The sequence below is a fragment of the Cervus elaphus genome, chromosome 15, assembly GCF_910594005.1.
Source record: "Cervus elaphus chromosome 15, mCerEla1.1, whole genome shotgun sequence".
Taxonomy (NCBI): domain Eukaryota; kingdom Metazoa; phylum Chordata; class Mammalia; order Artiodactyla; family Cervidae; genus Cervus; species Cervus elaphus.
The window spans coordinates 68,856,768-68,869,978 of NC_057829.1; the positions used below are offsets into that span (position 1 = coordinate 68,856,768).

The following is a 13,211-nucleotide window of genomic DNA, read 5'->3' on the forward strand; positions in this document are numbered from 1 at the left end:
AGGCTAGGGGAAGTGTCATTCTTTTTCTGTTTCCAGATCACTCACTAGGCTCTGTTTTCAGACCCCAAACTTTCTCTCTGCCATCTCCGACATTAACTCATTAAGCCAGTAATTCATTCAGCAAACATTTATTGAGTGCCTGCTCTGTGCCAGGCATTGTCTATAATCTCAGCATCCCAAGTGGTCACTTAATAGAAGGGGAATAGAATTATTTAAAGGAATCTTGGAGATCATAGTAACTCTTTTCTCCTTCCTCTGTTAAGGGCCTATATTTGATCTTATTCTTGGATAGTGACTGCTATTTTCTGATATCTTAGGCAATATAATAAAAAATCATTTTGTGATGGCTTTTATTTTCTGAAAGTTCTGCCTAATAACACCTTCTTTCTAGACTGTAGATTTGTTTTTTTTTTCTTATTGTCCAAGAAAACTTCTGAGTTGTTGTATTTTCTAGTCTTTTTTCTCCAGTAAGGCTTTCTTGATAGTGTGAAGTCTACTTTGCTTCTTCTAAATTATTCTCACAAGCTTCTAACACTTAATCATAGTTGGAACAAACAAGTAAAGGTGATATTTATATAGATGACTTGGATTGATCCATCTTACTCCTCTTATTAACAGCCTCTTATTAAAACTTATATGAATGTATAGCCCAGGATGTCCCTCTAAACTTCATTTCCCACCTTTCTTTTCTGCAAAGTGGGGTTTAGTCTTGACTTATAGTCTCAAAAGTCTTACAGGTGAATGTGTTAAAAAATGAATAGCAATTTGAAAAAAAAATGGTGCCAATTGTGACATAAAACTCATTCTCTTCCAACCATCTATTAAAAATATTGGGAAAAAGTGCATTTTCAGAGACGCAAATACAGTGAACAATCTTTATAAGGGCAAGTGTATCCAAATTCTTACAGGTATCAATCATTAAAAAGCAGGAAGGGGGAGACAGTGATCTCTGGCTGAAGCTCTGAAGCACCCAGACTTGTGTGATCAGGAGAGGTTTGACTGCCCCTGGCACCTAATAAATATTACAGTTGATCCCAACATTCATGAGTAATGTGTACTTTTATGATTAGAAGAAATTGAAGTCGTTAGGCTGCCTTTCTATTTAGATAAGAAGAAAGTAAGGGCTAGCATGAAATTTTAATTACTCACATTTAGAGAGCCTGTGGTTTGCTGCCTCACACATAATCTATTCATTTAAGGTTCTTGTAAATTATATTAAGCTAGTTTAGACCAGTAGGAGTCAAGGGACATCTCCCTTAATGTATGGAAAGCAGCCATTAAAAACATGAAAATTGGATGTCCATGAAAGGTAGAAACTGTCCATGTTTCAAACATATTTTGAGGTCTTTCCAAATTAGCTACAGAAGATCTTATTAAATGCCCCAGGTTCTACCTCATTGTGGGGTTGAAGCAGGGAAGGGAATGTAGATGCTTAAAAATACAACTGGTTGGTACTAGGGCAACAGAGTGATTCTGCTTCACACTTTCACAGAATGTTCTGGATTGGGATGGGTGTCATATGTCTTGAGTTTTAATAACATCTATTCCAGTAATCAACTTAATGAAATGTCTGAACTTCAGGCCAATTTCCCCACCATTTAATGAGGTAAGACAGGGCTCTTCTACCTGTAAAATTCTAAGATAGAAGTGTGGTCTTCTTGTTTGAGGACATAATAAATGAAAATAGAGCATTGGCTTTGAGGTTATTTATCTATTTATTCAACAAATACTTACTGAATATAAGCCACATACCAACCACTATGTTAAGTGTATAGCATTGAAAATGGAAAATGTTGACCTTGCAGACATGGGGCTTTAGTGGGAGAGAAAGACAGAAAACAAGTCCGCACACATGGCCTATTCCATCACCCTAAACCAACACCCTGTTCATTTCTTTCATAGACACTATCCTGTTATTACACATTTATGGTGGGAGAGTTTGGGTGGTCAGGAGAGGCCTCTCAGAGTGGCCTATAAGCCAAATTCTGAAGGGCAAGACAGACACTATCACAAAAAGAGTAGACGGTGTGTTACAGAGGGAACAGTTTATTCAAGGTCCCCAAGGTGGGGACGAGCCTGATGTATTAGAATCTTGAAACTCAAAGACTGGGTTTCAGACTAGTAGCATCAGCACCAGCTGGGAACTAGGCTGAAATGTAGAATTTCAACCCATCCTGTTCAGAACTCTAGAGCAACAAATGCATTTTAATAGGAACCTGGTGAGGTGCAAGCACATGGAAGTTTAAGGAATGTGGAATTAGAAGAAATCAAAGGAAGCTATAGAAGCTGGTGCACAGTGGGTCAGGAAATAACAGAGATGAGTCAGGAGATGAGTACTCCTGTAAGATTTCAGTCTTAACCTGCCTGCTTCTTCAACCTCGAGCCTGCCTGCCTTGTTTACAAACCTACTACTTTGGTGTCTTTGAAGGAAGTTACTTCTCTTAGTCGTTGCCTTATATAACATCACTGACTCAATGGACATGAGTTTGAGTAAACTCTGGGAGATAGTGAAGGACAGGGAACCCTGGCGTGCTACAGTCCATAGGGTTGCAAAGAGTTGGATACAACTTAGTGACTGAACAGAGAACAGCAATCCTTACCTTAGTCCTCTCCACAATCCTAAGAGAAAGCTATTGTTATTCCTGTTGAACAGATGAGGAAACTGACTATGGAAGTATTTAAGATACTTGGTCCATGGATGGTGTTCTGAAAATGGTAGCGGTGGCTATAAGTCTTTTATCTCCTCTCCTATTTATAAAGGAAACCAATGTGAGTTAATTAAACTGATGTAAACTTAGAAAAAGCTGTCTTTTCACTATGATGCCACCTCATAGTCTCAAAGTTCAGCTCCTTTATAAATGTAATAACTGGTAAATATTTTAAGGGTTTTAATGCACAGCTGGTCAATAGCATTGCCCTTCTCTTTACACTTGCTGGTTTTGCCCCAGAAAAAGGTGAATTCCTTGGGGAGTTCTGTGGTTACAACTCCCCTGGGCATCTGGGTCCCTCCTTGTGTTCGCTGACCTCGTGAGGACAGTATCTGGGTGGCCAGCCCCTTTCCCTGACTTTGATCCTGTTTAGCTTCCTCCTCCCCTTATCACCCAGGATTTCCAATTGCCTCAGTGTGGCATGCCCTGTGATTGTAATCTGATTTTGCTCCTGCCCCCATGTAGGAAAATACCCTGGATTAACATCTATGCTCAAGTCCAACACGACAAGGAGCAGGAGATGATTGGGTCAGTGAGCCAAAGTGAAAACGCCCCCAAGATCACGCTCAGTGACTTCACCGAGCCCGAGGAACTGCTGGACAAAGAGCTGGACACCCGGGTCATAGGTATGTGTGCTGGAATCCCCAAACTCCTGATTCCTCTGTCCTCCAGACAGAGTCAGCCAGCCCATGTGGCCTGTCTTTCAGGTAGGGCTAATCTGGAGGGTGGGGAAAACAAACAGTTGCCTCAGTGACATAAAACCTGACATAATCAGGTTTTAAAGTGTCTGCCTCCTCTGACCACATGAAATTGGCAGAACTTTATCTCTTAAAAGTTGATCAAGATCCAAAGTGCTGGAGTCTGAGTGGGAAAGGGCTGAGGCCAACTATCCATTACTACTGGACTGTTTTATTTTCCTTTAAGGCAAAAACATTATGCATCCTAATAATCACACAAATAGGGACTCTGCCATCAGAGAACCCTGGATTCATTTTCTTGCTCTGCCAATCTGCTAGCTCTGTGATCTCTCTGTGCCTCATATTCCTCATTTGTGAAATGGGAATAACATTACCTGCCTTGTAAGACTGTTGTGATCATAAAGTGGCATATGTCATTAGCACAATGCCTGCCACATAAGAAGTGTTCAGTTCCTGTTGGCTAGTACCATTGTGATCAGAAGAGTAATGATGGCAAGATATTGATGCTACCTCGTGTGCTGGTGTGGGGGAGGGCACACATTAAACATAGACTAGATAAGGCAGTGAACTGATAGGATAGACTACTCAGCTGCCCTGTTTGATAAACACACATCAAGGTGGCTTGGTATTTAGCAATAAATGAAGCAAAGGTCCCCCCTCCTGTGACACGCACATCCTAACCTTCTCTTGTCTTCTCTCCCCTGCAGGAGGCATCGCCACCATTGCACACAGTGAAAGCACAAAGGAGATCCCCAACTGCACTAGTGTTTAATGCCAACGAGCCACGTGGTCAGCCCTCTTTCTGACTTTTTATTTTTGATGATTCCTATTACTCTTATTATGGAAAAATGAAAATGTCTTTTTTACCTATTGTTTACCAAGGGCCCCATGAATAGCAGGCAGATGCTTAGCTTGGGGAGGCAAAGCATACTTAGCTGATTATGAGCCACGAAGAATAAATGGCTGTTTTTGTGCTAAGGGCAAAGGATGCGTCTTCCCATGGCTTTCTTACTTCATTCTGCCATTTATAGTGCAAGAAATCTTGTTTCCCTTGTGATCTGTCTTTTTATTTTTTAAGTTGGATTGGTTTTCCACTAACCTCCCATCCTCCCCCTGCCCCGTACAACACCAAACCACCAGTATCCACCTCCTCCCTCCCAGCACACCCACCTAAAACATAAACCATTTCCCAGTTAGATCTGCAGGAGATAGGTTGGTGGGGAGTGAGTGTGGCTGCAGAAAGTGCACACCTGTCAGAAGAGACCCTGCCTCATGCACGTCCATTGCGAGGCTGCAGATGGCTTATTGTATATAATTACAATGTAAATAGCTTTTTATTTCCTAAGAAATAATTTAATGTTTAGTAAAAAAGAAAACCGAAAAAAGAAAGATGCGTCTGTTGGCTTATGCACTCACCTTCCGGAGCTGACCCACCCCCAGGCCTGCTTGATGCGTTGGTTCTGGATGCTCCCCAGTTGTCTGTCGCACTTAACTCTTGCATCTCTGTGTCCCTGCCATCACTGGTTTCTATTTCTGTATATAAAGTGGGGAGGGGGAGTACTTCTTTGAAACAAACAACTGGTAAAGGGGGAACAAGAGTGACATCATAGAACGTATGAGTTTTTGGTCCCATCCGTGATGTGGAAGAAGTTGCAAGGTGAAGTCCACTAGAATCTTCAAACTGAAACCCAGATGGGCAAACAAGGCTTCCCCTCCAGAGAATGAGGTTGAGGGTAGTTATCAGTCTGAGGTTTTCTCTAGAGAAGCCAGGCAATGGATCTGAAAAAAATGGCATTCTGTTTTCTGGTTGGATTCCATGGAATTGTATAATGCTTAGAGGGAATTCTCTGGCTATTCTTAACTCAGAAGTCTCTTGGGCACTAGGTTAAGCCCAGTGAGTGCCTCAGCCTGGGAGAAGTTAGAGGTGGGAAGGGAGCCAGCACAAGTGGACTCATGTGACCATGCAAACCCTGCAGGCCAAATAGGGGTCTAGCCTTTAATGATCTTAGTCAAAGTTGATTTTAGCAAAGCTGTGCTACTTGCTTGTCAGATATACACAACTTCCTTAAAGTCAAATGTCTGCCTTCAGTTCTCTTAAGATAGTTCTTGCATCTGGGGCGAGTAACTTTCAAAGCCAGTGTTCTCTTCTCCCGCACCCCAGCCCCTTCACACATTTCACATGTCAGTTCTTTTTAGGAGGGTTGCTTGAAGCCATGCTGTAGCACTGTTTTATTTTGGACTCAGCCTGAGCACACTTGTTTTGAAGAAAAGGTATACTGTATATATGTATGGGAGGAGAGGCTAAATTTTGTACCTGTCCATTTTTGTGGGGTATTGTTCACAACCTTCTCTGTGAGACACTGAGAGAATGTGACCTCGAGAAACTGGACTGGCTACAGCATAGAATTAGGACTATTTCTAAAGATCCTGCTTTTTCATTTCAAGGGTTAAATGGGGCAGACAATTGCAATACTTGTACTAAACACTGGAATACAAATGCATGAGTCATATCTATATATACAGTATATGTACATATACTGTTCTTGGTTTTATTGTTCCATTTGAATATTTCTACTGTAAAAAAAAAGACAGTGGTTTTGAAATTGTTGAAAATAAATGTATTTTTGTACATCAAAGCTATATACCTGGCTGAGAGTTCTCTCTTTGGGCAGTTATCTTGATCTTTTGTATCATTCAACTATTGCTGCAATAATTCTCCATGGGTAAAATAATCTGACAAGTATATAAGAACAGATATTGACGTTTTGCTCGTGAGTCTTCGGGTTGGCTGTGATTTGGCTGAGCTCACTTGGGGTTGACCAGGCTCTCCTGAATGCACCCTTCCGTTGGTTCAAGTCTGCTTATCATTCTGAGACCAGCAGCCCCCCGGGGTATGTTATTTTCATGGTTGATCACAGAATTCAAGTGAGACCAGCGGCATACTCTATCCTCTAAGGCCTTGGCTCAAAATGGCCCCTCTATTACTGTCACTGACCTTTTATTAATTAAAGAAAACCATACGGCCATGTTCAATATTAAGGGGCTAGGGAAATAGACACTGGTGCAAGGTATTACTGAATTACATGACAAAAGGTGTGGATATATAATTCCAATCTAGGGAGGGTAAGAAGAATTGAGAACAATAGTTCAATTTAGTCTACCTATTCATTTTCTGTGACCCCATGGGTAGCTTTCATTAGATGGCCCAGTTGAATCAGGATCCAAGTTTCCCATCCCAAATAATTGTGGCCAGGGCTTTTGAGCAGAAGTCCTATAATGCCAAGGCCTTTGAGTCTGACACAAGCTCCCAGTAAGTGATAGAGGTGGGTCTCCACCTCGGACCTGAAAGATTTCAGCAAGAGAAATGAAAAGAGGAGAGGAAACCAACAAGATATATATCCTTTTTATTTTTTAATTTTTTAAAAAATTGGAGTATAGTTGCTTTACAATGTTGTACAACAGAATAAATTAGCTATGTGTGTCTGTATCTATATCTATCCCCTCCCTCCTGGCCCTCCCGCCCACCCGTCTAGGTCACCACAGAACACAGGCATCCGTGTTCACTGCAGCAGTATTTATAACAGCCAGGACATAGAAGCAACCTAAATATCCATCAGCAGATGAATGGATAAAGATGTGGTACATATATACAATGGAATATTATTCAGCCATAAAAAGAATGAAATTGGGTCATTTGTAGATATGTGGATGGATCTAGAGTCTGTTACACAGAATGAAGTAAGTCATATATCCCTTAATGAACACTTTTTTATTCTGATTGATGTATCAAACTAGCAACAAATCTCTTTCCCGCACTGAGTGAGGAATTTGGAAGGTGGAATGGGTGGCTCTCCTGCACATTAGGTAGTAAGGAGTGAACCAAAATCTAGAATAAGGGCTATACTTAGATGTTTTAATGTTTTAGTATTCAAAATATGCAATAAATTTCCATGGATCCCAGAAACCCAAGAAACCAGAAGTTTTGGTCAATAGTTTCCCATATTTTGGATATAAGTGACTATCCTGGAATTGTATTTTCTGAACTCACTTGAAGATGTAGGATAAAACAAAAATGGTTTTCTTTTGCTCTGTGAATGCATTTTAAAATTATGTATTATTCTTGGTATAACTTTTCTTGAGTTATACACACCTTTAAAAAATTACAGATATTGAGAATGTCATTTATGGTACCTCTGAAGAAGTTGTGTTTTTGGGTCTAATTTCAGTGGTTCATAACATAAAGTGGCTCCCATCTTTAAGGCATTTTTAATGGTTTTGAACTTCTCCAATAATGTGGGGTGTCTTATAGTCCTATCTTAAGTCAAAGGAGAATTTCCTAAATGAATTGGCTTTTGCTTTCCATGAGATCTGAGTTCTTCCCATCTTAATTTTATGTCCTGGTTGATGAAATTGCCTCACCAGATTAAAGAGGATGAAAATGAAATACAGTGGTAAAACGGAATGAGTCAATTGGCTCATTTGAGCAAAGTCATGCTAAGAATATAGCCTCCATCCCCACCACCAGCATGGGCCTGTCAGATTGCTCGGTGGTAGACAGGGAAAGGCAGACAACAGAGAGTATGACTGGCTTTGTAGCGAGTTCTATGCAGGGTCTCTCACTGGTGGTGAGGGTTCTCTGTGCCTGGGAATTGTCTTTTCTAAGGCAGTTCTGGACCAGAGAAGGAAGCCTTCTGGAGCCAGAGCCCCAGAATCAGCACCGTAAGCCGATTCTCTGAGGATCCTCATGTGCACTGAAGTTCGAGAATCACTGCTCTGTCTACCACTAAAATAGCTTAGAGAGAATAAGAGTCACTGGGGTAAAAGCCGCCTCCTCTAGCCGCTGTTACCATGATACAAGGCATCTTAACCTATAGAAGTGAGAACAGTTTCCAAGTTTGCTCATTTTCTCCTGGGCAACAGCTGCAACTCTGGGCAAGTTCCCTGATTGAGTTACCTAAAACAAATCACACCGGGAGTCAGGGTGGTGATGGACTGTGCCCTGCAACAAATAGTAAGTCAGGAATTAGAAGAGCTCTGACTGTCAGCAAGTCATTCTAGACCGCAATTTCTACATTTGTAAAAGGAAGAAACACCTTATGGTCTGCCTCACTGGCTAGTTTTGATTTCCACAGATGTGAAAGTAAAAGTGAAGTTGTTCAGTCATGTCCGACTCTTTGCGACCCCGTGGACTGTAGCCCACCAGGCTCCTCCATCCATGGGATTCTCCAGGCAAGAATGCTGGAGTGGGTTGTTGTTTCCTTCACACACTGCCAATTCCACAATTACCAAGAGACCGGTACTTAGGAGTGCTTAGGCAAACTGTCTTCTTCTGTAGAGGGATAAACCGAGACTCAGAGAGGAAAGTGACTTCTCTAAGGCTACACTACAGATGAGTGCAGAGCTGAAGATAGAATCCATATCCTCCTCCTTGTAGGGCAGTATTATTTCTATCACATACCTCCTCAGCAAATGCAAAACTGATGCCCTTGTCGAGAGTCAGCAGAGAGTCTGATTGGGTATGCAGTATGGCCCCCATATTCGTAATGTACAGAATGCTTTAGAATCTGACTTCCCAGGTGGGCTCATCATTCAAGGGCTCACCTCCACTTGCCATCTCCCTGCTGACCCACCTGTCTAGCAGCCTATGGCCTGATGTCCTTGCTTCCCCCACTGGGCTGAAGTAAGGCTGTTCAACAGACAGCGACCAGGCTCCAGCTTCACATACCCTGCTGCTTGTCTTTCAGAGCATTTGGCTTTGTTCAGATGGCCAGAGAGCAAACATAAGCAATGAGAATGCCTCATCCTGACACACACACCAGATCCTGCCAAATTCTCTTGCCCGGTCCTATGTTACAGCCACAGGGGACCAGATGTGGCCCAACAGTTACCTCCCAAAGTACCTGCATCATCAGGTCCTTAAGCTTAGCTTCTTTACCGTTAACTTTACAGTAGCAGAGTTAAATTGCTCTTTGCCTCTGTGTTTTCAGACCATATTATCATTATGAGATATCAGTTCATTCAAAGAGAAACCAATGGGACATTGTATACAAAACAGGAGAGTCTCTGCCAGTGTTCAATTTATTCAGAGACTCAAAATCTCAAAAAAAAAAAAAAAAAAAAAACTTGACAGCACCGCTTTTAAATTATCTCAGACCTGGAGGGGTACAATGACATCATTGGAGTCTGGTTTCCCTATCTATAAATAGACAATAATGATGTTTACCTTGAAGTGCTGGAACAGTGGTCAAATAGAATAATTGGAGTGCTCATGCAGAGTCATTAAGTCATGTTTGACTCTTTACAAACTTCATGAACTGTAGCCCTCCAGGGTCCTCTGTCCATAGGATTCTCCAGCAAGAATACTGGAGTGGGTTACCATTTCCTTCTCCAGGGGATCTTACTGACCCAGGGATCAAATCTACATCTCCTGTTTGACAGTGGGGTTCTTTACCACTGAGCCATCAGGGAACCAATAATTGGAGTAAACCCACCTGAAATAACTGGACCTTAGCAGAAAATAATTGAGTCTGAGAAGCTCTAGTTGTATTGTGCTAGATCCTTCTCGTCTGTCCTTCCTGGCCTCAAGTTATAAAAGTTAATGACCAGTCTCTTGCCAAGAGCCATTCTGCTAGAGAAAGAATTCAGAATTACTTAACATGTCATCATCCCCAGCTAAAAGGAAGAGATTTTTGGTTAAAATCCACTATTTACACCTTGATCCCTAAAGTCACTGCTTATTTTATTGCTTTTTGTTATTGCTGTTGATATAACTGATCTAATTTTACTTGGACTATATGGTGGGGACAAGAAATGGACACTTCCAATCAGGGCTGCCAGAAATGCCTCATAAAACTGAAGACTGGAGGTTTTCAGGTCCTGAGCCATGCTTAGACTTGCAGAGTACAATGTTGCCCTGGAGAAAGCCACTCCACTGGAGATAAACTGTTTGGCCATGCTTGTTTATGGTTTTGACTCCAACCTTTATAACATAACTTGCTTCTTATTTACATTCTCTTCTCATACAAACCTTTTGTGATCTACATTTCTAGGTCCTGGTGTCCCTCGAAGCCTTTCTGAGGGTCACTGATTGAGTTTATCTCCATGCATTGAAAAATAATCAGATAAAACAATTATCTGTAAAAAAAAGCATACCTTTTATATAAATGGAGGTACCAGAGAAATGGTTTCTTTCCTTTGACTCTGGTCACAGCTTAAGAAGAGCTCTTTCAGAGGGTGAGCACAAGACACAGATTCTTCCCAAGATGTCAGCAAAGACGGAAGAAAATAGATCATGACAGGCACACATGCCATCTGTCATTATGGCTTAGTCCCTGGGGAATGGCACTGTTTGCAGCCGTTGGAAATGAGCTAAAGAAAGTGGGGCCTCCGGTGATTTACTCCTGAGAAAGCTTGTGGTCCAGTCCGTGAAGAACAGAAACTTCCGCTGCAATGTCTGTGGCAGAGTGCCCCACGTGCTGAAGGCTGCTGGGCTCCAGGGATTTCGCCACACCAAGAAAGCCCCGCTTCTCCTCCTGGAGCCTCTCCTAGAAGCCTCTTCTTACACAACAGGGTCTTTTCTTGCATATTCTCTTTTGCAAAGAGTTGTCGGCTATTAATTGGCACTTACCCTGGGTGCTTGCCATTTACCTCTGCAGGGAGTAAATCGTGTGCTGCTGCAGCTGCTGACCTACAACACCCCCTGAAAGGAGTTCAGGATGGAGAGCAGAAATGAGGTTGTCTGTGCTCTGGGAAAACCTGGCAGAACAGGTCTTCAGATGGTTAGATATTTTCAGGAGTTGATTTTGTGAGCCCAATTCTTATATTGCCTCATATCTAGAAAAGCACTAAAATCCTTCATGGTGATGACTGATCCTTGTGATGAGCTGAAAACCCCTGCAAAAAAAAAAAAAAAATGTGTGCTTGAGTGCCTGTCCTCCCTCTTTGCCAAAGTCATGTACATACTAACCTTCCCCTGTCTCTTTGGAGAAGTTCCTCAGAGCTGAGATGCTGTCTTCCAGGCTAAGGTCCTCATTTTACCCCAAATAAAACTTAACTTACAACTTCCACATTGTGATTGTTTTTTTTTTTTAAGTTGAAGGGTTGTCGCTGCCCGTGGTCCAGGACTGGCTGCCATTAAGACTGTGTTTGAGCATGGTGGGTATGAAGAGAAAGGAGGCCATGCAGAAGCAACAGAGACAGAACAGAATTGTTTTTCTTGTCACTAATCTGTCTTTCTTGGTTTCCAGGTAGAATCACCTGGGAAGCACATAATTGTCTCCATAAACAACACACCTGGTCCTTGGAACACCAGAATGGTTTTCTTACACTGACCTTCCAAAATCTTATGGTTCAATTAGAGAATTGTTGGGCTTCTTCCATTGGCAGCTGGGATATTCTGAGGGTGGGGTGCCAAGAGAAGAGGAGGAGAGAGATGAGGTGAGAGAAATAAAGTTAATCTTTGTCAATTACAAAGCTCTCCTTGACACATTCTCATTTCAACCTGTCAATTTCAGACTCCTCTGTGAGGGGAGAATACAGATGCTCCCCAGATTTCTAATCTGTTTATAATGGTAACAAGACAACCCTCGGCAGCATGTGCTCATCACGAGCTAATCACCCTCTGCTACGCCTCGTGCCTCCTAATTAGTGGCATGTTGGTTGCCTACTGATCAAGTTGGAGCCTCATTCAGGCGATAGGGAGGGCAGGTGGGGGGAGGAAAAGCCCCAAGTCCAGTGGAACTCAGATCTTGGTAGGCTTTTTGACAACGGGCGGGCTTCATACCTTCCTTTCAAATGCATCCTTTTGAAAGAGGCAGCCACCACTTCCATGGGTGCTAACAGGAATATGGCAGGTCTCCAAATCTGTGTCTCCTTACATTCTTGTAAGTATTCAATTTTCTATAGCACTTTCTCATGGGACAAAATGCTCTGATAATTTAGAAAGAGTTAATAGAGTGATGGAGAGGGGGTAATCCTTCTATCCAGAGGAAGGATAGTGGTAAAAACTGAGAAAGAATTAGCAAAGTAAATGACATTTACACTAGGCATTAAATATGTTGGCATTGCTCACATTTTTCTCTATCTAGCATTTTCCTTTCCTTTCTTTCTCTAGCAAAGTGATAGAGCTCTAAAAGTTGAGGGAGTAGCAGAGCAGGAGGATGAATGGGAATGGGGGAATGGTAGGATATTGGCTAGAAAAACAACTAGGAAATAACAAAAAAAGTCAGAAGTTTAGAAAAATGTTGACCTTATTTGCACAGGATAGTTTGTATTTTCTATATGAACTCCAAATGTTTTTGATGAGTGCATGTTCACTTCATAACTTAAAAAAATAAAGAAGAAAGTGAAAATCACATTAAATGTTTATAGTGGTTTTCCAGATCTAGTAGATTTCCAGGTATTTCATTAGAGTCCTTTTTAACACACTTTTAAAAAAATCATAAGAGATTGTTCTGCAATACTGATTATTAAGCATAGTTAAAGTAAGAACATTTATAGGTCAAAGATGCACAATAATTTCAAGAGACTTGTGGTAGCATAATATCTACTAGAGAATGGTTTATTGGTCTTTATAAATGGAAAAAGAAACTAATTACTTAGGTCTTTCACAATGAGTATTAAAAAGATACAGGAAATCATTACTCAAGATTCTTGGCAAAAGAAATGGGCTCTTATGTTGCTCTGTGCTACTCCTTTGTCTTATTCCTTTCACAAAAGTAAAAAAAAAAACTTTTTCGTTGAGCAATTTTGCTGGCACCATCCCATCTGTAAGTAATTTGCCATTGTTAACAAATGTTGGAACCAA

The 13,211-nt window shown here is 41.5% G+C and overlaps 1 protein-coding gene across 1 annotated transcript in view; it reads left to right on the top strand.

Moving 5' to 3' along the window:
- SORCS3 (sortilin related VPS10 domain containing receptor 3) overlaps nt 1-6,046 on the top strand; it is a 619,852-nt gene extending 613,806 nt beyond the window's left edge. The window contains exons 26-27 of the mRNA XM_043926232.1: nt 3,174-3,334; nt 4,114-6,046. Of these exons, the coding sequence (XP_043782167.1) occupies nt 3,174-3,334; nt 4,114-4,178 (226 nt within the window). The 3' untranslated portion in view covers nt 4,179-6,046. The remainder of the gene's footprint in view (nt 1-3,173; nt 3,335-4,113) is intronic.
- Nucleotides 6,047-13,211: the final 7,165 nt, after the last annotated feature.